The 26859-nt window shown below is 41.9% G+C and overlaps 2 protein-coding genes and 1 pseudogene across 2 annotated transcripts; 2 read left to right on the forward strand and 1 right to left on the reverse strand.

Annotated features, from left to right (window-relative positions):
- Nucleotides 1–717: 717 nt before the first annotated feature.
- On the reverse strand, nucleotides 718–1378 carry LOC139101201 (uncharacterized; annotated as a pseudogene).
- Nucleotides 1379–10772: 9394 nt separating this feature from the next.
- Nucleotides 10773–14309, forward strand: LOC139101265 (uncharacterized). The gene is made up of 5 exons (XM_070654298.1): nucleotides 10773–11789; nucleotides 11874–12158; nucleotides 12270–13372; nucleotides 13418–13693; nucleotides 13742–14309. Exons 1-5 carry the CDS (start codon nucleotides 10773–10775, stop codon nucleotides 14307–14309), a joined length of 3249 nt encoding a protein of 1082 aa, XP_070510399.1.
- A 122-nt stretch (nucleotides 14310–14431) lies between these two features.
- On the forward strand, nucleotides 14432–20399 carry LOC139101266 (uncharacterized). Its single transcript, XM_070654299.1, has 3 exons — nucleotides 14432–14508; nucleotides 15926–16607; nucleotides 20289–20399. Exons 1-3 carry the CDS (start codon nucleotides 14432–14434, stop codon nucleotides 20397–20399), a joined length of 870 nt encoding a protein of 289 aa, XP_070510400.1.
- The last annotated feature ends 6460 nt before the right edge of the window (nucleotides 20400–26859 follow it).

The raw sequence follows: 26859 nt of genomic DNA on the forward strand, positions 1-26859 counted from the left end.
AGGAATGTCTTCGTGGCCGCAGGCCACATATTTAACCATCAAATAAGAACATTGTTTTTTTATATCTGGTCTTTACTTCCGCATTGCGAATAAATGTATAGTATGTTCGAACTTAATTCTCTTATTTGATAGTTAAATCGCGTTATGTTTTGATTTCCGGTTTACACGATTGTTGCTCGAGATTATTCTGACGTATAGTTTTCGTTTTGTCGGCTTTTATTTGTTTAAAAAGGCGTGCGGCCTTATTTTCTCTTCTTTTGTTTTATTGTTAAATTTAAATATTTCGGGATGTCTTAGTTATTATTTTTTAATCCTTTTGCATTTAGCCTCTTTGTATGGTGCCTGAATTATCGCTGCTTTGTTAATTGTAATAATTACAATTTGGCAATTCTTCGTGTACGTGATGTTCACGTGGACATAAGCGTGAACGAGAGCATAAACGCGAGCGTGAGCACCGGGTGATATGTCGAGCGGTCGATCGGTACATCGATTGATATATTATAATTTATCGACCGCGCGACAATCACCGGTGCTGGGTAATAAGACAGCGATAACAGTGCACCGATACGGTAAGGTAGTTTACAATTTAATATAGAAAGGAAAGAAAAGAAAAGGAAAATGAAAAAGATAAAAGATAGAGAAAAAAAATATATTGTGGAGGCCTCCGGACGTAACAATGTTTTTGAGTGCGGTTTTTCTGTCTGCTTCTAGATTGTTTGTGGGAGATGGTTGTGATTGAATAGGGGATAATGAGATGTTTATTCATTCCATTAGATATTTTGGTGAGAAACCTGTTACTCTGTGTTCTGTTTCGTTATATTTGCGTGTACATTGGTGTGCAATTGTGATCTATACTGATTTATTTCCTTTTTCGTTGATTTTGCACCTTATTTTGTTACGAGAGTTTGGTTTAATCTCTCGTTAAGACCATTTGAGAAAAATGTATTTGCTGCGGTGAAGATAAGTGTTATGTTTTGTTCTCTGAGGAAATCTTTAAATTCTTTGAAATTTATGCCGAGGTATTGATCGGTGAGGACGGTGCCAATGTTGTTTGATTCCGATATAGTTTTTACTAATTTTATAAAATCTTTTGAGGTTTGTGTTTTTGAAGTTAAAATGTTTGCGTACAGTGTAAAGTGATCCACCATGAAATGTAAGTATTTTTTTGTGGATCTACTTCCACCGAAACCTCCAATAGTGTTTATTAAAATTATGTCAAAAGGTTTTGTTGCCGGCCTTAAGTGTAACATAAGACCGATATTTGATTTTTTCCTTGATTTGTTTTTTATGCAGGTGTCACAAAGTTTGCAGGTTTCTTTTATGTGTTTTTCCAAGTTTTTTGCAGTGTAAAATGGGTTAATTTTATTTTGTAGTTGTTTTATTCCTAAGTGACAAAATTCCTCATGTGTTTTTTTAATGAGAAATTTGCTAAATTCTTCTGATAATAGAATTTTATTTTTATTTTTTGATTTTTTGTAATATTTTTTTTTTGAATTTTATTAATTTGTCTTGTTTGTTGTATATTACTGTTATTTTTTTGATCATTTATGATATCTTGGATGTTTATTATATTTACTGTTCGGAGCATACTTTTGTTTTCTTCATTAGCTTCTAATACGGGGTTCCTGCTGAGGCAGTCTGCTTCTAGATTGTGTTTTCCAGGACAGTATTTTATATCTATGTTGTATTGGGACAAGTAAAAACTATGTCTCCTAGTTCTTCATCTGGTGTAATTTTTAAATTTTATTTTTCTAGAGGCTTGTGATCGGAGAAGACCGTGAACTTTTTGTTTTGGAGCCAAAATTGCCAAAAAGTTACTGCCTCTTTGATAGCAAGACATTCCAGGAAGATAGCTTTTTTCTTTTTTTGTGCATCATTAAGTTTTTTTGAAAAGTATGCCACTGGCTTTATGTCTGTATTAGATTTTTGTGGTTGCTTTAGAACCGCTTCGATGTTGTGTAAACTGGCATCTGTATAAATGTATATAGGTAATGTTGGATCAAATATCGCTAAAATAGGTTCTGCGCATAATATTTCTTTATTTTTTTCAAAGGTTACTTGACATTGGTCGGACCAGTAGAAATTATTACCTTTTCTTAGTAGATTATGTAACGGATCTAGTATTGTTGCTGCATTTGGAATATACTTATGGTAGTAGTTTATTTTTCTTAAAAACTGTCGGACATTTTTTTGTGTTTTTGAAATCGGAAAGTTTTTAATAGCTATTCAATTATCATTTATTGGGCAAACTGTATTATGCTTTAGTATATGACCTAAGTATTTAACTTTGTCTGTTGTAAATGTGCATTTTGAGAATTTAAGTCTAAAACCTTCTTTTTGTATTGCTTTGAATAGTTTTTTTTAAATGTTCTATATGTTTGGAGAAAGATTTTGAGAATATTAAAATATCGTCTATGTAGCTTACTGCAAAATCCGTTAAGTTGTGTTTCCTTATAATGCTGCTTAAAATTCGCTGAAATATAGCTGGAGCTGTTTTTAACCCGAATGGCAAACATGTCCACTGGAAATGGCCTTCTTGGGTAACAAAAGCTGTTTTGTATCTGTCTTCGATGCAAAGGGGAATAGACCAGAAGACCGAATTCATGTCCGGGGTAAAAAAATGTGTGCAGTTTCTGGCTTTTTGGATTAAATTTTTGATTAGAGAGAAAGGTTGTGCCTGTGGCACTATTAGTTTGTTCAATTCTCGGAAGTTTATGCATAGTCTTGATTTTGAATTTTCGCTTTTCTTGAATGCTAAGGTAACTAGAGCCGCGAAAGGGCTATAAGATTCTTCTATTAGTGAATGTTTTAGTAATTGGGCAATTTGTGTGTTTATTACTTTCTTATCTTCCAACGTGCATCTCTAAGGCCTGCGAATTCAATATTTATCAACCAGGAGATCGATGCAAGCTTCGTAATTTGTCACTCTGCCTATATCATATTTGTCTTTTGCAAAAATTGATTTGTGTGTTTTTATTAAATTGTCCATCGTTTTTTCTTCTTTTTGTGTTAAATGATTAGTTAAGATTTGAAATTTATTTTCTTTGACGTATTCGTTAAAGTTTACCATGTATTCTTCATTTTTAAGATTAGTTTTTTTGGAAATTTTGTTTATTTTTATCTCATGTTCTTTTGGTAAGTTTTGAGATATTTTCAGATCTTTATTTTGAACTAGTCTAAATTTTTTTATACCGTTTAGGCCTATTAGAAAATCATAGTCAAATTCTTTGTTGTCAACAACAAAGACGTCTAATTTGTCTTCTATGTCTAGAATTTTAGCTATTACAGAGACCAATTCATCCGTTTTCTTTACACCATTGATTGTTTTTAAGTTAAAGCTTTTGGACTTATTTTGGTTTTAATTTTTTTGCTTTAAGATTCTTGAGTTAATGAGGGATACATTTGAATCCGAGTCATAGAGTCCAAGAACATCCAAGAGTCATTAAGTTTAACTTTGATTGTGATCAATGGTGTCATTTCTAGTTTTTTTGGTTCATGTCTTTTAATTCAGCTTCTATCTGCGAATTGTTAACAAATTTTGTCTGGTCTGTCTTTTTTATTTCATTTTCTTTTGTTTTAAACCAGCACGATGTTTCGGGATGGAAGCGATTATTTTTACCTAATTTTTCGCATGTAGTACATGGTTTCGGTTTTTCTTTTTGCTCGGAATGTAAATTTTTTCTCTTGTTTATTTTTCTCTTATTTATTAGGTGTTCTAATTTGCCGATTTCTTTAAAAAACATCCTCTGTACTTTTCAAATTTTCTCTGTCAATTTTATCCGCAATGAATTCAGGTAAACCTGTTGCAATAATATCTAATAAAGTGCCAGTGTATAAAAATGAGTGTTACAAAAAAATGAGAATTATATACGAAACGCCGCGGGGATGTTACGCAGTCGTGGCTGGTTTTATTTTATGCGAATAAGCGGGTGGAAGTCCTTCGTATGCGAGCTACGCGTAAGCACGCGGTGAGCACGTGTTCGCCTTGTGAGATCCGCACTGATTCTAGAAATGAGTTTTCGATCGTGAGTTAGTCTTGAGTCGATAGTCCTTATATTGTCTTTGTATTCCCGCACTGAGTTTAACAGAGTCACAATTCTATTAATCGTGAGATCACGCTGCGAGATCAGACGAGTTACTGAGCACGAGATTCAACACGCCTCGCGCTGCAAAATGATGTCTTCCAGACGATTCCTTGCGTGTTGCACACGACGAGGATGCTCTGGATGAGTTGCACTGGAGACAAAGCGTTGAGTTTTCTGATGAGTCGCACGATGAGTAATTTTCCGAGAGTAGCACACTGCACGTTGTTGCACACGAGACGATGCTTGGCACAGCTGAACGAACAATGAGAAATCTCGAGCCGGCAACGTCTTCGAGAATCGGAGGCAATTATCGAACGACAGATCGATATCGATCCGTTGCCGGCGATCGGCCACGAGGTGCTGCCCTCGCAGCGGTGACATAGTTAATCACGAAATTCAAATCTTTTAACAGCCAGTGTCAATTGTTTTTCTAGATTCTAAGAGTAATTTTTCTTTTTTAACGGCGTAATCTAGTAGCGAGCCTGCTTTGTATTTGAAAGCTAAAGCGTATCTAATTAGAGCCCATCCTTTGCTTCCATATGTTTCGCAAAAGTTATTTTTCCAGTCGGTCTATTCAGATTGTAATGAAAGTTTTATTAACATGGAGCTGTACCAATCTAAGGCTGACTTTTCCAAAAAGAATCTTAGGATCTCGATTTTTTCTGCATCTTGAGTTATCTCAAATCTGCCACATTCTTTTTCAAAAAATTCCATCCATTGTGTTGCATTTGTGTTTTTTCCACTAAATTTATCTAATATAAATTTCTTAGAGACCTTTTTAATATTTACTTTTTTTTTATTTTCAACGGGCCGTTGAGCCAATTGTTCCAGAATTTTAATTAATGTTTCACTTTGTGACATTGAGACATCGGGGTCAAGAAGTGTGATTTCTTCTAAAAATTAATTGTTGTATTGTAAATTTTCGTCTTCATCTATATATGCTGTTTTTAATTTATCAGTCAGCGTAATCCAAATTTTCCTTTTTTGATGCCTTTTTTTAAAACTGTTTTTGACTTTTGTGTACGCTTCTGTTGCTATCAGAAGTGGATAATGATTTGCGGGTTGTAATTCATCTGGTAATGCAAAAATTTTTCCTTCCTTTGTGGTGATTGAGGTTAGGGCAATAAAATTACTTTTTCCGTCTTGATGAGCTTTTATTACAAATTCAAGTTGTAGCTTATCCATTTTTTTATTTTTGCTCTTTTAGGAGTAAATCCTTGGGAAAGTATCAGTGTACAATAACTTGACGAAAATGTCGTTTTATAATGTTTGAAGATTTACTAGGTTAGAGTACTGTAAAAATTAATAGACGTTCGTAATAATACTTTCGGGATGTTAATAATTCTTTTTGTTTTTATAGACTATCACTATTTTATTATATTACGTAGAAACAAACACGTATTTACAAAAACTGTTTTCGACGTTAATTCCGACTCGACTTCTATTTTCGACTTATTTGACAAATTCGTACTAAAGACTCCTCGCATTCTCGGAGCTCACCTTAAATACGCGGGAAACACCTCTTTTCCTTGCTACCGCGCATCAGATGTTCCCGAATATTCTTTCTGTTGTTAAATTCCACAGCATCATGCCGGGATCACGCCGCCGAGACATAGCTCGTCGAAAACATATACATGATTAGCCGTGTGGTCGTTATCTAATATACAGGGTGTCCCAGACCAGTGTATTTTATTTTTAATGGTAGGTAGAACGCGTTGAGAAAAATCGAAAAGCTTAATAGCAATTTGTAAAATTCTTATTCGTTTCCGAGAAAATTAATAAAATATTAATAGGTAAGAGAGACAAGGAAACTGCGAGCTGTGCGAGCGAGAGACAAACACCGGCAAGTATTCTGAAGAGAATGGGCGGAGTTAGCGTGCAAAGAGTAAAGCGAGGTGACGATACGCGAGTGAGACAAAGCGACGATACATGAGCGAAGCGAGGCGACGATTCATGAGCGAAGCAAGGCGACGATACGCGAGTGAGGCGAGGCGGCAATGCGCGAGCGAAACGAGACGACAACGGGCGAGCAAAATCAAACGACTAAGCGCGATCGAGATCAATTTTTTCCGAGTCAGACGTTTTTAATTTTTTTATAATTATTTGTACCGCTATCGTTTCCACACCACCTTGAGGTGAGGTAGATCGCTTGGCGCGTTTTTTTTACGTGGTTTCCCCAAAAGGCCTAATCCACTGCGAAAATTCAACCCAACAATTGCTCGAAGTGCCGACCTTGTGCTTGTAAGTAAAGGTCGGCCCTCCAAACAAATTGTTGTGTTTCATTTTACGCTATGTTCGGCGTGATTGTACCGAAGGCCGCTATAATAGCATCGCGAACCTCCTCTTTTGTACGCTTACGCACGTTTTCTATCTGAGCTTTAATGTACCCCCAAACAAAATAATCCAGCACGTTCATATCCGGAGAACGTGCTGGCCACGAAATCGGCCCACCCCGTCCCATCCACCTGTCCGCAAAATGTCTATCTAAGACTTCTCGCGCGCGTCTTGAAAAGTGTGGAGGAGCCCCATCCTGCTGGAATATCATTTTTTGTCGTGTAATTAGTGGCAGGTCTTCCAGTAATTCCGGCAATTTGTTTTCCAAAAAATGAGCATAAATTTCTCCACTGAGTTGCTCAGGAAAGAAATACGGCCCAATCTGAAAAGTGTTAATTAAAATATAAATTTTTAATATTTATCATTTGAGTTTTTACATTAAAAAAAAATACTTACAATTTTATTCCCAATAATTCCTGCCCATACATTTATTTTCCAACAGTATTGGAAAGATGCTTGACGCACGGCCCGGGGATTTTCGGGGGCCCATAATAAAAAATTCTTTGAATTAAATATACCGTTGAGCGTAAAAAGTGCCTCATCGATCCACATAATTTGATTTGGGAATAAAACATTTTTTCGGCATTGCGCAAGAAATCCTACAAACAATTTATACGTAAAGTACTTTAAATAAATGAAAAAAACACAAATTCGCACCTTCACAAAAAATCGCACGCTGTACTTAGTCTCGTGGAAGAAGCTTTTGCACCCGCTGATAGTGATACAGGTGCAACCCATCTTCCTTGACGATGCCATGAACTAAAAAGCGGAGTACTCCCAAATCCCTTGCTACTCGGCGTATGCTAGTCAATGAATTTTCATCGAAATTTTCTAATATCCTTTCTTCAACGCGGACATTGCGATGTACACCGTATTCGACCCGCAAACGATTTCTTCTGTCGAAGCCTAAATATCCCGATTCTCTTGCACGTCTTAGACATCTAATAATTTTTTTAATAATAATTAATAATTGTTTACTTGTAATTACTTCGAAAAATATTAAATAACAGTAATTAGTTTACCTTATAATAATTATCGGTGTGGGACACGGTCGATTAGGATATCGTTGTGCGTATACGCGCACTGCTTTCGCAGCGTTTTCTCCTGCGATTCCATAGCAAATTAACATGTCTGTAAATTCTGATGCCGTGTAATTCATTGTAATAAGAAAATGTTAACGTTATCACAATGAGTCGACTAACCGAAGAAAGAACATAGCAATTCAGGAAAAACAATTACAAATCGAGAATATCGTCGCAGTAAATGATGTTCTTTTTTTCTTCGGACAACCGACGCATTGTGATAGCATGAACACTTATTAAGTACTTATCACAACGAATTACACGCAAGAGAATATACCAAAGTATTAATTTTTTTTATTAGAAAAAAAATTATTTAATTAATTTTTTTTATTAGAAAAAAAATTATTTAATTAATTTTTTTTATTTACAACGATATCCAAATCGATCGTGTCCCACGGTGATAACTATTACAAGGTAAATTAGTTATTAAAAAAAAAAAAATAAAAGTAATTGCAAGTAAACAATTGTTAATTATTATTGAAAAAATTATTAGGTGCCTAAAACGTGCAAGAGAGTCAGGATATTTGGGCGTAGAAAGGAGAAATCGCTTAAAGTTCGATTACGGTGTACGTCAAAATGTATGCGTAGAAGAAACGATATTAGAAAATTTCGATAAAAATTCATTAACTAGCATACGCCGAGTAGCAAGGGATTTGGGAGTACCCCGCTTTTTAGTTCATGGCATCGTCAAGGAAGATGGGTTGCACCTGTATCACTATCAACGGGTGCAACAGCTTCTTCCACGAGACGAAGTACAGCGTGCGATTTTTTGTGAAGGTGCGAATTTGTGTTTTTTTCATTTATTTAAAGTACTTTACGTATGAAACGCTTGTAGGATTTCTCGCGCAATGCCGGAGAAATGTTCTATTCCTAAATCGAATTATGTGAACCGACGAGGCACTTTTTACACACAACGGTATTGGATAATTTTAATATCGGTAGCGTATAGTTTGCGCGGCTTATCTGTTAAGCGCTCATTGGCCAAGCCACTCGCATCAAGCTTTTCGGGCCCTCGCTCGTTGTGAACGGGCCATGCGGCGTTGCGCGCCGTCTTCTGCCCATTTTTGGGCATGCGTAAAATGTTTCGGCGCAACACGGTGACGATCGCCATGATCGCAGTTAGTTGGCAACCAGACCTCGAGTCATTAACACGTAGCTCGCTCCAGTAATTTTCCGCTCATTGTAAAAGCAGGCTTGTTATAAGCCAAATAAAGCAGTTCAGTGAAACTCATTAGTTAGCCAGGTGCTCATTTGCCACAGAGAGTGCATATTTCTCAAAGTCCCGCGGCCTTACAACTCGCGCCAGACGGCGACTGAGTCCACCATCTTTTCTCCTCACCATTTTGGTCCTTCGAGCCGGATACACGGCGATCGGCGGAAGAAGCTGTAAGGCTGTGCAGCCAAGGTACAGGTATTCACTCGCTTTGGTGACGTATCCAGCCACAACCTCTGAAGGCAGCGGGCGCATGCTACATTCGCATATTGGGATCTTCGCAAGAATCAACGACTCGAGGAAAAGATTCGGGCGCGACACGCCCTAGCATTGCCACCCACGTTCTCATCACGTGGCCACCACGTTGGTGCAGGCATTGTTCCTGCCGTACAACCAAAGGGCGCCAACGAGCATCGTCTCATCGTGATCCCGCTAAGGCAGCGGTTACGGCAGAGCGGCGGACACCCGGGCGCCGTTCTATGCAGTTTGACGACGACGTCCGGGCTCTTCTCCACGTAAGGATCTCTGCGCATCATCGGGGCGCCATTCTGCGCATCCTTCAAGGCGGTGTTCCCGCGCGGCAGCGTGAGTCATTCGGCCCAATCTTACGGCGGCGTTCCCGCTCAGCAGCGCGACGTCGCTTCTGCGCATCCTCCAAGGCGGTGTTTCCGCGCAGCAGCGTGATGTTATCCAGCCCAACCTCCAAGGCAGTGTTCCCGCGCAACAGCGCGGCCTCGTCTTTGCGCATCCTCAAGACGGTATTCCCGCCAATCAGCACGGTGTCGCTGCAACACATCTTTAAGGCGGTGTTCCTGCCAATCAGCGCGGTGTCGCTGCAACGCATCTTCAACGCAGATACACGACGGCATCTCTGCGCATCAGCGCGGCCTCACTTCGCATCAGCACGTGGATGTTTCTGCACATCTTCACGGCTCTGTTCCTGCGATCTTCGCATCATCGTTCCGGTCGTCCGGCAACGCAGATTCTGCAAGGGACTACCACCGGCAAGTCTCACAAAGGATCTACAAGGCGCGCAAGTCACTGTCTGTATTTTTATTTTAGTAAATTCGATTTTTTTGTTGCGATTAGCAAATAAGGTTATTTCTTCGCGCGGTATTAATTATCGGTTTTGCACATTGTTGACGTGTCATATCATTGGCTCGCGGATCGGTATTGTCGTTCGCCTACGTTTTTTGCGGGTGATATTTTCAGGTCCCATTCTCATTACTGCGTTATTCGGGTTGTTCACAATGACCGATCATCTAAATGTATCCCAGCTAAAGAAGCGGCGCGCTACATTAAAATCCGCTGTCACGCGAATTAATACTGTTACGCCCGGTATAGAGAACGGCGCGGAGCCCGCCGTTAGGGAGCAGCGTGAAGTCCGAGCTCGGCGACGTTCGGCATGAAGAGCTTCGTCTCGAATATTTCGCGAGTCTCAAGTTAGCTGTCACCCGTTGCTAGGGGACAGCTTGTTGTTTAAAGAGAATTTTGTGAGTCTGACCCGTGACGTTGACGGGCGTTGTTGTTACGTGAAGGTTACAATTAAATCAGTTCTTTTCTAAGTCTGTGTTATTTCTTTCACGGCGGGAGTGACGCGGAGTGAGTGTGAGAGAGAGTGAGAGCGCTGCAGCGGAGTGAACTAGTGTGAGCGAGGCCGCCGCCTGAGTCGCCGTGCGTAACAATACTTTTGTAGAAACGGTTCAAACGCTCAATCCGCTGACTTTGTCCGAAATTGAGGAGCGCAAAAATAAATTAGAATCATATTGAATCGAGTATGAGAAGTTTCAGACCGCTCTGGAATTTCTTGAACCGCAAGAAGTCGCGGATAGGGATGACTTCGAAGACAAGTTTTAGAAACTGGCCGCGAAAATGCGGTCCATGTTAAGGTCTTCGTCATCACCTAGCGTATCGGTTTCTCCGTCCTCACCCGCGCCGTCGACAAGCTTAATTGCGCCGACATCGGGCATGCATAGCGTGCGTTTGCCCAAGGTGGATATTTCTAAATTCTCGGGAAAATACGAAGAGTAGTGCGCATTCCATGATACATTCCGGTCAATGGTACATTCAAATGAGTCCTTAGCGGACATTTATAAGCTTCATTATTTGAGGGCCTCAACGATTGACGACGCGCATAAGGTTATTAGTTCTCTCGAGATGTCAAAGCATAACTACTTGGTTGCTTGGAACCTATTACAGAAACGTTACGACAATCGACGCATGATTGTTCAGAGTCATCTCAAGGCAATATTCGAAATTCCTGAAATGCAAAGGGAAAGCGCGATGGACTTACGCCGTATATCTGACGGATCTTCGCGGCACATTCAAGCCTTAAAGGCGATGAAGCTTCCCACTGATTCGTGGGACGATCTCCTAATATATCTTATCAGCTCTAAGCTGGATTCAATCACTCTCAAAGAGTGGAGAAAGTCTCTCACTGACGACGCTTTGCCTACGTTTAAGCAATTTATTAACTTCATTAATCGTTATTGTCAAATCCTTGAGGCCACTCAAAAGAATAATAACACATCAGTCAGGCATACGACGACGCGTTACCATAATGCCACTAAATCAAAGGCTGCTTGCGCTGCGGTAGTAAGGGCAAAATGCCACTTGTGCAACGATGAGCACTTCATATTTCAGTGTAAACAATTCTTAAATTTGTCTGTCTCGCAAAGAATAGATAGGGCTCGGTCCTTCAAGCTGTGTCTCAATTGTTTAAAGTCGTCCTCGCATGCGTCTAATAAATGCACTTCGGGAAGCTGCAAAACCTGTGCGCAAAAGCACAACACTCTGTTGCACATTGTGAGCAATTCAGTAGATAATTATAATGCTAGATCGGAGGCGGTAGCGCCTATCCCTTCACCGCAATCGGTGGTTCCTAACCCGACGAGGCTTATGACAGCAAACGTTGCCAGTGTCAATTCGGACTGTATCTTCTTGTCCACGGCAGTAGCTTCTGTTACCTCGAAGGATGGCTCTCCGTGCTCTGCTAGAATATTATTAGACTCTGGCTCTCAGGTGAATCTCGTCACCAGGCAGTTCGTGCGAAACTTAGGTTTAGCTGCGCGCTCAGTAAGCGTTTCAATTACTGGCATAGATAGGAAGGTCTCGCATTCAAATAAAATGGTACGGCTTTGCGTTCGTTCGCGTTTTCAGTCATTTAGTTTTACTGTCGATTCAATTGTAACCGATCGCATAACGGATTCCATTTCAGGCGTTAGTTTTGCGCGCTCGACGTTTCAAATTCCTCGCAATATAAGGCTTGCGGACCCCGGGTTTTGCACATCCTCGGAAGTCGACATACTCTTAGGAGCGGGTATATTCTGGGAGCTAATTTGCGTCGGTCAGGTAAAGTCTTCTACTGCTCATTCTACGTTGCAAAAGACAAAGCTAGGCTGGATCTTGTCAGGATCCCCAAGGAGCTCTCTTCCTACCTCAAAGGTATTTCAATCATTGCACGCTATAATTAGCAACGCCGAATTGCACGAGCAGGTTCATAAATTCTGAAAATTAGAAGATGTGCCTGATTTCAGCTCTCCTCTTACGGTGCAGGAGTTGCAATGTAAGCAGCATTTTTGCAACAGCGTGTCTCGAAATGAGCAAGGTCGATACATAGTCAAACTTCCCATCAGGGAAGGAGTTCTCAATAGCATAGGAAATTTGCGAGACTCAGCGTTGAGGCGTTTCCATGGCATAGAGAAGCGCTTTCTTAAAAACTCCAATTTAAAGGCTTATTACGTCGCTTTTATGCAAGAATATGTTCGTCTGGGACACATGAGACCGGTGGATAATCGATCTATCAAACCTAACGCTTATTATTTGCCTCACCACTGCGTGTTCAAAGATGACACGAAGGGGGCTAATATTAGAGTCGTTTTTGATGCCTCGTGCAAGGGAGATTCGGGAGCTTTTCTCAACGATGCCCTTTTAATAGGTCCTGTTATTCAGGACAGCCTTGTTTCTATTCTATTGCGCTTTCGGGTTCATCAATATGTCATTACTAGTGACATAGTAAAAATTTATCGTCAGGTGCTCGTGCATCTTTCTCAAACTCATCTCCAAAGAATATTGTGGCGTGAGAACGCTCATTCGCAAATTCAAAAGTTCGAATTAATCACATTAACATACGGAACTGCCTCGGCTTCATATTTAGCCACGAGATGTCTTCTGGACATAGTAAACAAGCATAAGAATAATTTTCCGTTGGGTTCTTCGCGCGTAAAGCATGACTTCTATGTGGACGATCTTCTCACGGGAGAGGACTCAATTTCGGAGGTAATAAATATGCGCAACGAGGTGGTTCAAGTATTGCGGCAGGGCTGCTTCGAATTAGGGAAGTGGCGAGCCAGCTCACCGGAGCTGTTGAGAGGTGTTGTTAATCAGGCTAGCGGATCATTATCCATTAGTCAAGAGGAAAACGCGCGCATCTTAGGTTTGGCCTGGAATATGGATGATGATACATTTCATTTTTCTTACAAGGGCTCTGAACAGTTAAGAATGATAACCAAAAGAAACATTCTCTCGGAGGTTTTGAAGTTATTTAACCCACTAGGTTTGATCGGGTCTGTCGTGGTTTTGGCTAAGATAATTATGCAGGACTTCTGGTCCGCTAGAGTAGACTGGGATGAATCAGTTCCTCAGGAAATCCACTCAAAGTGGTTGCATTTCATTTCTTAGCTTCATGAGTTGAACAATTTTAGAATAGCTCGCTGCGTCAAGTCAAACGCGAGTCTCGACTCCATTCAGTTATTAGGCTTCTGTGACGCCAGTCAGCGTGCCTATGGCGCCTGTGTCTACATGCGCACTCTTGATAGGTTCGGAAACTATCAAACGCACTTGTTGTGCTCTAAATCTAGAATCGCCCCTCTCAAGGCAAAATCCTTGCCTCGACTCGAGCTGGCCGCGGCCTTGCTGCTGTCACAGCTAATTGATGGTGTCAAAAAATCTATCGGCTTAGTAAACGCACCTGTTTTCCTGTAATCGGACTCCACGATAACCCTCTATTGGATTGCATCTCAATCCAGAAAATGGTCTACGTTTGTAGCGAATAGAGTGAGACAAATACAGAGGCTCACTGACATAGGTTTATGGAGGCATGTAGCTTCCGCTTACAATCCTGCTAATTTGATATCTAGGGGCTTGTTTCCCAGGGAATTAAAAGTTTCTCAGCTGTGGTGGTGCGGACCCGAGTATTTGAAGTTGCCAGAGCAACAATGGCCTGTTGATAAGATAAAAGTTCGCGAAGAAAGCGTACCGGAGTTAAAAACCGTAGTGGCATCCGCAGTAGTTAATGAATCTACCGGTATTACCAATTTATTCGCTCGGACCTCCAATGTTCATAAGATATGTCGAATCGTAGCATATTGCTTAAGGATGCTCAAGCGAGATCCATTCAAATCATATAATCGTGAAATATCGTCTCAAGAATCTTCTAGAGCGTTAATAGCATTATGTAAATCCGTACAAGCGCAATGCTTTTCAACGGAACATAAACTTTTGAGTTTGAATAAATGCGTGGATAATAACAGCAAATTAAAATCGTTATCCCCGTTTGTAGATGACGAGGGCTTGATTCGGGTCGGCGGAGATTAAAGAATGCTCAGGTGCATTATAACACGTATCATCCGATATTGCTTCCTCATGGTCACGCAATCGCTAAGATGATAATACGATCTGAGCATCAGCGCAATCTACATTGTGGGCTTCAGGCAACCATGGCCTTTGTAAGACAGAGGTTTTGGCCGATAGGATTAAAATCAATGGCTAAGAAAATTCTAAACTTGAAACGACCGTAATTCGTGGCCGCGAATGTCGGGAAAGCCGGAGTGCCCGGACGTGCTCGCCGGGCGGACAGGATTCGCGAGAGAATAGATAGGTCCGAAAATGCACGAGACGTGGTGTGTAACGATTAATTGAGGATTTATTCAATTAATAAAACAATGTACAATAAAGCCAAATGTGACGAACGCGTGGTTGAGACGTCACCGGACAGAACTCGAATACAATAGAACGCTTACGATAACGCGGTAATTGGCGCGTGTATGCGCCGGATCCGTACGGCGGTAATCGATACGCGGATCTATGACAGGCGGGCCGTTACAAGTTTTCGGCATCCGCCTAGACAACGCCCTAACGGATCGCGGGGCTAGCGGCGCGAATATTCCCCAGTGTCGCGGGCCTGGGCGGGGCCTGATTGATGCACGCGGCGCGGGACGCGGTGATCGAACTAACTCGTATATCGCGACGCGAATGCGGTTTTCGGATATCGTGGAGGATGGAGCACCTGTTCGGTGTTGCAGTAGCCGAGAGTACTCGGCCGAGGCGGAGAGCTCTCCACCCCGGGTTTGTGCAACGGTGCGAAAGGATATTTCACCTTGGCAAACCGACTGTAGATCCGGGATTGAGATCGCTCGAAGGAGGCGAAGTGCGCTTCACCTCAAGAGCCGGTCTTACGAGTCTAGAATTGCGTTCGGCTGTTAGGAAGATTCCTATGCGGTACATGCGTCAGGAGTGCCTGACCGAGGCGGAGTTCGCTCCACCCCGTTGTTCTGCTTGCTCCAGGAGTCGGTCGGTCCGGATGTTCGCTGTGAGGCGAACGGAACGAGAACGGTGCGCGACTTTTCCGAATTCGCCTTTTTATCTGGAAAAGGCAACGTCCGGGGGTATCCTGGTACGTGGCGCTGGCCGCGGTATTCCGCGGTACCGTGCGCGTCGCGCTCGTTCGGACGAGCTCGGGGCCGCTCGTGTAAGTCCGCTCCGCGGGACTTTGCGCGTTACTCGGTACTTGTTACAATTCACATATTCGCACCGATGATCGGTTTCTTCGGGAGCCCCCGCGTTCCCTTTCCTGTCCGAGAGGATGGTCGTCTCGGCCTCCGGTGGTTCTTCTCCGGGAACGATGCTTATTCCGGGGGCATCGTTACAAACTCTTGCATATCTTGCTTCAAGGCAAAGTCTACTTTCTCCGAAACTGTAATGGGAGAGTTGCCAGCGCCCCGGGTCACGGTGTCCCGTCCTTTCTCTCATTGTGGCGTCGATTACGCCGGTCCTCTGCTTCTTCGTGAAGGCAAACGAAGGAACGCGGGGAGGCACAAGGCTTATCTTGCTTTGTTTGTTTGCTTCTCTACCAAGACGGTTCATTTGGAGTTAGTGAGTGATCTGTCAACCGATTCGTTTTTGGCGACGCTTAAAAGATTCATCTCTCGCAGGGGAAGGCCGAGCCTTATCTATTCCGACAACGGGACGAACTTTGTAGGAGCTAAGCGAAATATCAAGGAATTGTACGAGGCCATTCAATCTCACGACATACAACGTGGTATTACGAGTTATTTGCATGACTCCAAAATTGAGTGGAGCTTCATACCTCCAAACGCCCCACATTTTGGTGGGCTTTGGGAGTCCGCGATTAAGTCGGCTAAGTTTTTTATCACTCGGGTGGTAGGCAATGCCTCATTAACATTCGAAGAGATGCATACCGCGTTGTGTCTCGTGGAAGCGGTTTTGAATTCGCGTCCCATCGCACCTTTAAGTTCAGATCCGAATGATCTAGCGTATCTCAGTCCGGGTCATTTCTTAATTTGGTCTCCTTTAAATAGTTTTCCAGAAGACGATGTAAGCGACATCAATGTAAATAGACTGTCAAGGTGGCAACTCGTTGAGCAAATGAGACAACACTTTTGGTCTCGTTGGAGTAACGAATACATAATTTCCTTTCTGGAAAGACGCAAATGGACGCAAAACAAGGGCTTGCAGTTGGAAAGCGGCCAATTGGTTTTAATTAAGCAAGGCTTGCCTCCTTTGCAATGGCTTACTGGCCGTGTTCAGGAGGTTCATCGAGGTTCTGACGGGCGTGCGCGTTCTGCGTTAGTAAAGACTGATCAAAGGACCTATGTAAGGCCACTCGCGAAGCTCGCGATATTTCCAATCTGACTCCAAGGAGCTGTCTCATTTGCAGTGCAATTTAAACTATTTGCGTCAAACCAGTATTGGCAATTCAGCAATTGCTCTTGCGTACCTATTTATTAAGCTATGTTATGTTATATTTGCGTGTTGTAATATATTTATGTTGCGTTCATTTAATTTGTAATTTTGGATGCGTTGCGTAACGCAGTACGATTTGTAATTGCGCTGTTAAGTTATAGTTTTGCGTGCATTGAGTAATGCATCACGCTTTGTATTTGCGATATTCTGCGAGTTGCGTTCGTTAAGTAATGTATTACATTTTGCGTTAAGTTGTAGCTTACGAGCGTGGCGTACCACCACATTTCCTGAAGCACACCTATCAAATTTCTACTCCCTTCCTGTTTCTTAGCGTCTTTGCGGTTTCGAATTATAATATTATTATTACTATTTAATTTTATTAACGACTACAATTATGCATTTCTACTGAAATCTTTTTGAAAATATATTTTGTTTTTGTTTTTTTATAAATCCGGCTCTCTGATTATTTTAGCTTTAAGTCGCATCGGCCCCATCCCTGATAACAGGTGATTTTTCTATTACCTTATCTAAATAAGTGGCCACCGATCACGCGGCTTAAATAAGACGTCATATTGTCTCTCGAGACATTGACTCTTATCGTAGCCTTTGGTGTGAACGGTATCTCGAGTGCACTATTTGTTGTGTATCTCGAGATTTTAAGGTCAGTTATCCAGACCTGCCTCATCCTTTTCCTTGAAACGACCGTAATTCTCGGGGCCGCGAATATCGGGCCAGCAAGGTTGTCCGAATGTGCTCGCCGGGATGACAGGATTCGCGATAGAATTATTAGGTCCGTAAATGTAACGAGATTTGAGTGAACAATTAATTGATTGTTTATTCAATTAAATAAATAACAAATAAAACGAACGCGTGATTGAGACGTCGCCGGAAAGAACAATAAAATACATAAATTGGTAATGTGACGGTAACGCGGTAATCGTAGCGTTTATGCGCCGGAACGATACGGCGGTTATCGATACGCGAATCTTCGGCAGACGAGCCGTTACAATCTTTTCGGCAACCGCCTAGATAACGCCCTAACGGATTGCGTGGCTAGCGACGCGAATATTTCCCGTGGTCGCGGGCCTGAGCGTGGCTTTAACGATGTACGCGGCGCGGGACACGGTTTTGGAATAGCCGAGGATGGAGCACCTGTCCGTTGTTGCAGTAGCCGAGAGTGCTCGGCCGAGACGGAGATCTCTCCACCCCAATTTTGTGCAACGGTGCGAAAGAAAAGGCGCCTTGGTAATACGATCGTAGATTCGGGATCGAGATCACTCGAAGGAGGCAAAGTGCGCTTCACCCCACGAGCCGGTCGTACGGATCGAATATTACTTTCGGCTAGAAGACTTCTATTTTAGCAAGCGTCAGGAGTGCCTGACCAAGGCGGAGTGCGCTCTACACCGTTGTTCTGCTTGCACTAGGAGTCGGTCAGTCCGGATGTTTGCTGTGAGGCGAACGGAACGAGAATGGTGCGCGGTTTTACCAAATTCGCCTTTTTATATGGAAAAGACGACTGCCGGAGGTATCCCGGCACGTGGCGCTTGACGCGGTATTCCGTGGTACCGAACGCGGCGTGCTCGCTTGGCCGACGTCGGGGCCGCTCGTGTAAGTCCGTTCCGCGGGACTTTGCGCGTACACGTTACATGTAAGAATTGTCGCGCCGATGATCGGTTTCTTCGGGAGCGCGCCGCGCTCCCCATCCTGGCCGAGAAGGTGGTCGTCTCAGCCTCCGGCGGTTCTTATCCGGGAACGATGCTTTCTCCCGGGGGCATCGTTACATCCTTCTATCTCTAATCATCAACGGCCTGGACGTAACACCTTTATAATATTTGATTTAATTTGCTTGTTTAATTTCTATACTTTCACGTAAGTTTGGTTTTAATAAATCAAATCTAGTTCGTAATTGTCTTTTAAACATTAAATAAGCTGGAGTCAAATTCATGGTACTATGTGAAATTGCACGATAATCGAATAAGAAATGACTTATTGCATATTTAAGTGAATGGTCATTTCTCATAATTTTTGAAATTTTATTTGTAACACGGTAATTTCGTCGGTGGAAAACTCGTCGGAAACCGGGGTGCGAGTTAAAGAATCGAGGCGTGAGTAACGTTCAAAATGAAGTAATTTATTATACAACCAAAAATAATAGGAAGTAAAATAATATACAGTAAATGAGAGTAACAAAAGAATATAGCTTAAAGCAATTAGTACCAAAAAGTTCAAGAAAACATACATTTACGCGAATAAGTAACAAAGAGCGAGATCACCTGGAGGGCCCGCTTACCTAAAAGTCTTACAAACTAGGTACAAGTTGGGCCGACCAGGCCGTAACGCACGGACAGAAATACGCGGTCGCGAGTCGTCAACGCGGTGTACAAGGTGGGCCGTTTAGATCGTGTCGCTTGGACAGAGATACGCGGTCGTGAGTCGGTAATGCAGAGTACAAAGTGGGCCGTCCAGGCCGTGTCGTACGGACAAAAATACGCGGTCGCGAGTCGGTAACGCGGTGTACAAAATGAGCTTTTCAGGCCGTGTCGCACGAACAGAGGTACGCGGTCACGAGTTGGCAGCGCGATGTACAAAGTGAGTCGGTTAGGCCGTGTCGCACGGACAGAGAACGCGCGGTCGTGGGCCGGCAACGCAGGATTTCGGTTAGGTCGTCCGGACCGAACTGCGCGGTCGCGAGTTGTCGGGGCGGTGTAAGCGGAAACGTACGCAAAATTCGGAGCCGGGAGTAGTCTGGTCGAGGAAAGCCTCGGGAGCGCCCAAGTCTAGGAGGTCGTGGCTTTTAAAGGCCGGGTGAGCCCGGTCGAGGACAGGCTCGGGAGCGCCCGAGTCCTGGAGGTAGCGGTTTTGAAAGCCGGGTGAGCCCGGTTGAAAAAGGCTTGGGAGCGCCCAAGTCCTGGAGGATCGATTGCTGGAGTGCTCTCCAGCGAGGAAAAGGTGCTTCTCTCGTGTTCGGACCGGCTTATATACCCGTTGGCTCGAGAGTGGGGGTAACCCCCTCCTGAGCGGTCTGTGGCAGTGCGCAGTACGGACGGCCGGTCGGCCCGTGTCACTGGCTACGACGGTCCGCGTTACACGCCGCGGGCTGTTGGTCGGCCCGCGTTAATTTGGAAGATGGTCGGTAACTGCGCACGTTTTTGAGCGAACGGTGGTGGTCGCGGCGCGTGGTCTGAAGTTTATTCACGCTTCGTGGCCTCTGGCCACATATTTTTAAACGTACCGACATAATTTTCAGCCGCATTGTTAGTAGCGGGTTGGTGAGAAGCAGTAAAACTTTGTTTAATGCCATGAAATTTGTAAAATTTTCGAAATTCGCTACTGGTAAATTGAGGTCCATTGTCTGTTACTAAATGACGTGGTAATCCATAGCGAGCTATAATTTTTCTAAATTCTGAAATGACTCTAGAAGTTGTAGTATTTTTCTGCATATCGATGACCTCGGGCCATTTTGAAAATGCATCGATTATAACAAGAAACATGTGGCTTTGAATAGGACCAAGAAAATCGGCATGTACACGGTTCCAACATTTTTCGGGATATGGCCAAGGCGTGAGAGGTGTGTTTGGTGGCTTGTTTTAGTCTTCTAGACAGGCCGTACAAGATGAAGTAATAGTCTCAATTTCTTTATCGATATTTGGCCACCAAACATATGATCTGGCTAATTGTTTCATTTTTACCGTACCTAAATGAGACGCATGTAATTCACTAAGTATATTTTTTTGTACGGATTTAGGCTTAACTATACGATAACCCCAAAAAAGGCAATCTTTTTTCACAAATAATTCATTTCGATTTGTATAAAATATTCTTTCTTTATCAGTTAAATCTGTTGCAAATGGCCAAGTGTCTTTAATGTATAACATTATTTTGTTTAGAGTAACATCGCGCTTAGTTTCTAAAAAGATATTAATTGAATTTAAAGAATCTAATGATTCTTGTACATAATTTACAGACGAAAATTCTGTATTAAAAATTGGAGTCGAATCTTGTATTGGAAGTCGTGACAGTGCATCATAGTTGCCATTTAATTTTGATTGAATATATTCGATTTTATAAGAGAAATTCAAAAGATAATATGCCCATCTTTCTAGGCGACTTGCCGTAGTAAGAGGAATCTCTTGTTTTGGACCAAAGATATATATTAAAAGCTTGTGATCTGTACGAAGTATAATGTCTCTGCCATAAATATAATTATAAAATTTGTTTAATCCAAAAATTATCACACTCGTTTCTTTATAAATTATTGCGCGAGACAGTTCTTTTTCTGGAATAACTTTCGAAGCATAAGCTATCGGCTTTTCAGTGCCATCCTGAAATCGATGCGATAAGATAGCTGCTAAACCACAAGCAGAGGCGTCGCAAGATAAAATAAGTTCTTGGTCTGGCTTATAGTGTGTTAAAACGCGAGGTGAAATTAATTCATTTTTTAACCAATTAAAAGACTTTTCACATTCTGACGTCCAAATGAATTTTTCTTGCTTAGCACAATCATAAAGTACTTTTAAATTATTTGCGCGATATGGAATAAATCTAGCATAATATGTAACTAATCCTAGAAATGATTCTGTTTTTTATTACGAGGAGTCAGAGCATTAATCATCGCATCAACTTTGGTTTTGGATTTATGGAGTCCTTCCTTATCAATAACAAAACCAAGTATATCTAATCTATCTTTAAAAAAATCGCATTTACTTAAATTTACGCGAAATCCATGATCCTGCAGACGCTAAAAAACTTTATATAACGTGTCTAAGTGTGTGCGCGATTAAAATAAAAAAAAAAAAGCGCACCGGTTTGTTTGTTTGCTGGTGAAGACAGCTCAGCACTGAGCTCGACGCGGTGCTTCGCGTAACGGCGACAATCACAAAGAAAACCAGACGTTGTAATAATTGGGGTAAGCAACAGCGACAATTAAACAAAATATATTTACAAAAAAACCTCCCAAAAAAAGGAGAGAAAGAAATACAAAAAAAAGACAAGTTCCAGATCGTTAAGCGCGAGAACAAGGTTGGAGACGAACGGAAATCTTCCTGAGCCCGGCGTTCCCGGCGGAGATCTTCTTAAGCGGAAGGTTGCCCGCCCGATCGTCGGAAATCTTGCACGCGAGCGTCGGAGATCTTGCACGCGTGCCGGAGAATGGCGCGATCGCGTACCTTGCTCTGCACTTTTGTCGGTGCACAATTCGATGAAAAGAGAACCGAGCCTCGTTAAAATGGTGATCGCGGAAGATCTACTGATCGCGGAGGATCTACTGATCGCGAAGGATCGAAATGATCGCAGCCGAGCGAGACTGTATTCCGACGGTGAGAACGTGATAACAGCGGAATTACAAGTGAGCGGTTCGCGCGAAAACAGGTCGCGTTTCGGCCGAAATAATCCCTCGATCATCGGAACAGTGAGGATGAAAACCAAAACAGGTGGCGAAATAACCGGTGAAAACCGGATTAATCCAACGTTAACGGATCTCACCTGTAGAGGTAAACAACGAACGGTATGCGGCGACCGACGAAATAAGAAAATAAAACGAAGACTACGGACGTATCGTTAACGACGATACGATTCTAGTCGACTTATAACTAAATTTTTAGACGATTAAACAAAGTGTTTCTGATCGCGTTTTCCTGTACAAAATATGTTATCAAGATAGGGAATTGCGCCTTTAATTCCCGCTAAACATCGCTCAATTTTCTTTTGAAAATTTCCGGGCCCTGAAGCAATGCCTTCTGGCATTTTTGTATAGTGATAAAGTCCTTAATGTGTGATAATGATTAAATAATCGCGACTATTTTCTTCCACTGGGATTTGCACATATGCATGTTTAAGATCAATTTGAGAAAACTTTTTGCCATTTTTAAGGGCTTGAAACATATCATCATTTAGTGGTATCGAGTGACAATCACGGACTAAATTTGGATTAACCGTTAATTTAAGATTTTCACAAATTCTCACAGATCCATCAGATTTCATTACCGGTACTATTGGAGTGGCCCAATTGCTTACTTCGATTTTTTCTAAATGACCCAGATTAATTAAGCGATCAATTTCTTTTTCTACTTTACTTGTAAGAGCGAATGGTAAATGCCGTGCCTTGAGAGCAACTGGTTGAGTATTTTCTTTCAATGAAAGCTTCAACATTCCTTTATTATACATTCCTGGCTCCGGGCTAAATAATTTTGAAAATTTTTTTGAAAATTGTTCTGAAACATTAGAGCCGGTAATCATATAACACGTATTATTAAAATTTAGCGTTAGTGGCCATAAATCTAAAGCTTGCAGCCATTCTCTATCAATTAACATCGAGCCGTCGCAAGACATTACACGTATATTTAAAATAGCTTTACGATTTTCTAATTTTACTTGTAAATTTTCTAGTATTCTTTCGCTGTCAAGAGGCACTTTACCATACGCTTTTAAACTGGGGGCTACGCGTTTAATTTTCATGTCAGGAAAATACTTTTTTTTATCCTTAAGAGATATTATTGCTGCGTATAAACCCGAATCTATTTCGAATTTAAGTTTAATTCCGTTAACGATTACATCTAAATACATAGGGTCTGCTTTATAATTAGAAGGTAGGAACGTATTTTTTACCAGATTTTCCTTATCAGAATTTAAAAGTTAAAAATCGTCTTTATTTTCGGTTCTTGGGTGTTCTTCTTTTTCTGCTACCGATTTTCCTTCCACGTTGTGAATTGCCGTTCTGGATGATCGACACATTGGTGCTAGATGTTCTCGTCGTTTACAAATATTACAGTAGTTGTGCCGATGGAAGCAGTCTTTCGCCCAGTGATTCAGTTTTCTGCAGCAGAAACATTTAGTTGAAGCAGTTTGTGCACTAGATTTCACATTTTTAGAATTTCGATCATGTTTATTTTGTATGTTCTTTTTTACATTAACACGATTTTGTTGACCGTTACGTCCACCAGGAAATCCTTTGTTTTTAATAAATGTACCACGGTACCAAGACGATCGTATTACGTTTAAACTTGTAGCATCTGTTGCACTTGGGACTTTGCTAGTTGATGCCGCGTTTTGCTCTGCACTTTCCATTGCAGTGGCGATTTTGTAAGCAATGTCATAAGTTAAATTTTCTTCGCGAAACAATGCTTTTTTAATTGTTTGATCACGAAGACCGCAGACTAACTGATCTCTTAACGCTGTTTTGATGTCACCGAAATTACAAGTAATTGCAAGACTTTTTAATCGTGCAGAAAAATCAACAATCGATTCTGTTAAAGTTTGTCGTACGAGATAGAATTTGCTCCTTTTCATTGTCTCCGACGGTTTCGGATTTAAGTGATCTTGCACTAATTTACTGAGTTCATTAAACGATTTGGAACTCGACTTCGCTGACGCGCACAGATCGGGAATTAATTCATGCGTGTCTGGACTTATTTTTGTTAATAACACTGCAACTTTCTTTTCATTGAACACGTCATTTGCCAAGAAATACATTTCCAATCTCTCGACATAGGTTTCCCAATCATCACGTCCGAGCTGGAATTCTAATTTAGAGCAACCTTGACTATATTCTTCTGCCATCATATGAGTTTCTCTTCCAACGTCAGTAACAACCAGTTGAGGTACAGGCTGAACTTGTTCTTGTTGAATTAAAGGCTCTGGTGAAGATGGTTGCTGAAAATCTTCTTGTCTCTCTAATTTCTTCTGCAGACTTTTTTTTACATTTTTTATATGTTTACGTAATATTTTACGTAACTCGTCGATTCCGCTGTCTTCATTGAATTTAAGATTCAAGCCGTTAAGCGTTTGAATTAACTCAGGTTTATCCATTGATATATCCAAGAGAATTTAGAATAGTCAATTGGTTTACTGCTTGACGATTGCGACATTCTGTGGTCTGAGGCCACTAACATTCAAACCCCGCGCCGCTACTACCACCGATCGCCGTATACCATAGCGCGGATCCGTCCATCATTTAATTTACGCGGGCCGACCAACCGCACGCGGCGCGTAGCGCGGACCACCGTAGCGAGTAACATGGGCCGCCCAACCGCCCACACAGCGCACCGCCACAGACCGCTCGGGAGTGGGGTGTCCCCCACTCTCGGGCCCACGGGTATATAAACCGCCTCGAGAGCGAACGAGGCACCTTTTCCGCGCTGAGAAGCACCCCAGCAACCGATCTTCCAGGACTTGGACGCTCCCAAGTTTTCCTCGACCGGGCTCACCCGGCTCTCGAAACCGACATCGCTCCGCAAGACTCGGGCGCTCCCGAGCCTTCCTTGACCGGGCTCTCCCAGCCTTCGACACCGCTGCCTCCAAGACTTGGGCGCCCCCGAGCCTTCCTTCGACCGGGCGCTCCCGGCCTTCCTCGATACCGTTGTGTCCACGACTCGGGCGCTCCCGATCCTTCCTTCGACCGGGCGCTCCCGAATCTCCTTCCGACCGTTTTCCACCTTGACATCCGGCTTCGTGGGCGAATTATACACTGCGCCGAATATCCGCGATCGCGACACTCTGTCCGATCGACACGGCCTAGACGGCCGCGCTTGTACACTGCGCCGAATATCCGCGACCGCGACACTGTCTGATCGACACGACCTGCCGATTTTGTACACTGCGTTTAGGAATACGACCCGCCGGAACGGCTTGGTTGGCCACCCGCCTGTAAATAGTTTTAGGACTCGTAGGAAAACGGGCCCTTTGCGTAATCCCGCTCTTAGCGTACTATTCTCCCTATCGTTTAGTTTTCTTTAACCATTTGTATAAATTGCCTACGTCATTTCTTTTGTTTGCAGTTATTTTGTATTAACTTGTCCCCATTATTTAGGGTTTTGCAATAAACTACTGTATTTTGTACAATTGATCACGTCTCGGTTTCTCTAACTCGTACCCCGGATCTCGACGAGCTTTCCGCCTCCGAAATTACCGTGTTACAATTTATTAGAAAAATAATATTTTACAATATGGTTCGTTAGAGTAATCCTCGTCGCCAAAATTGTTATATTTTAGATGACAAGACAGAAGAATAGTAATGTTAAAACTTTATTTAAACGTACTGCGTGACGGTCAGAGAGGAACTGAAGCTCCTAGATAATAAGAAGAGGAGCTGATGCTCCGAGACAATTACAATGACAGTCACGACTTATTTAGTATACATATAATATGTTTTATATTGGGATTCGGATTTAATGAGAGTTGCGAATAATTGAACCCAAATTAGTTTCTCTGTAAACACAAGAATTATATAATTACTAAAGTTACAATTTACAATAAATGCGAGGTTTACAATTTACCTGTAAACACAAGAAACGACAATTAAGGACAATTATTATTTTTCTTTAACCTATCTTATTTAACGTCTTATGTCGAGTATGCAACTTTGTTAATGATTCACATTCCTTTTGTCTCTTCCGTATTATCTCTCCCGTATCATCTCTCCTTTGTTCTTATCATTTTCTTGACGTGGCGCTTGCCCGATCGTAGCCGTGCGCCCAGAATATTTAGCGCGCCAATTTTAAAGAGGGTATATTCTCTTTACATCTCCTTTCACCGAGATGGAACTTGCCGGTTTTCAATTATCTTCAATTTCTGCTACTGGAATTAACTTTGTTACATGGAAGAAACTTGTGTGTTGATTCTTTTTTCCAGTTCTTATTTTGTAAATCAAATTTGAGATTTTTTCTTCTATAGTGAATGGTCCGATCCTTAATTCTTCCAGTTTTTTCCTGTTGAGTTTGTTGCCATTCTCTATGAATACCATATCTCCGACGTTAAACTCGTGTTGTTTTCGATCTTTGTTAAATTTATTTTTATTATATTTATGTGATTTTAATGTTTTTTCCACTGCCAGTTTTTTTATCTTTTATTCATTTTTCTCCGTCCTTTCTAGTTTTTAATTCCTGTGGGATATTACTAGTGTCTGTGCCCAGGAGTAGGTACTCTGGTGCAAAACCTGTAATTGTATGTTCTAGCTCGTTGTATTTATTTACACAATCTCTTGCTATCGATGTCTATGCTCTTTTTTTTTTCTTCATTGATTTTACATCATATTTTATTCACTATCGTTTGGTTTAGTCGTTCGTCTAATCCATTAGAGAATGGTGCATTTACCGCTGTAAAAATTAATTTAATATCTTTCTCTTTTAAGTAATTTTCAAATTTTTTTGAATGTATTCCGGGGTATTGA

This window comes from Cardiocondyla obscurior, linkage group LG03 (assembly GCF_019399895.1).
Source record: "Cardiocondyla obscurior isolate alpha-2009 linkage group LG03, Cobs3.1, whole genome shotgun sequence".
NCBI lineage: Eukaryota > Metazoa > Arthropoda > Insecta > Hymenoptera > Formicidae > Cardiocondyla > Cardiocondyla obscurior.

Bases quoted from the DNA above. Each gene is read 5' to 3' on its own strand.
- LOC139101265 (XM_070654298.1), top strand. From the start codon at position 10,773: ATGGTACATTCAAATGAGTCCTTAGCGGACATTTATAAGCTTCATTAT. The intron at 11,790-11,873 runs GTAAGCGTTTCA...TCGCGTTTTCAG, and splicing joins TAGGTTTAGCTGCGCGCTCA to TCATTTAGTTTTACTGTCGA. The intron at 13,694-13,741 runs GTAATCGGACTC...ATCTCAATCCAG, and splicing joins GTAAACGCACCTGTTTTCCT to AAAATGGTCTACGTTTGTAG.
- LOC139101266 (XM_070654299.1), top strand. From the start codon at position 14,432: ATGGCCTTTGTAAGACAGAGGTTTTGGCCGATAGGATTAAAATCAATG. The intron at 14,509-15,925 runs GTAATTCGTGGC...CATCTCTCGCAG, and splicing joins ATTCTAAACTTGAAACGACC to GGGAAGGCCGAGCCTTATCT. The intron at 16,608-20,288 runs GTAAGGCCACTC...GGCTTGTTTTAG, and splicing joins AGACTGATCAAAGGACCTAT to TCTTCTAGACAGGCCGTACA.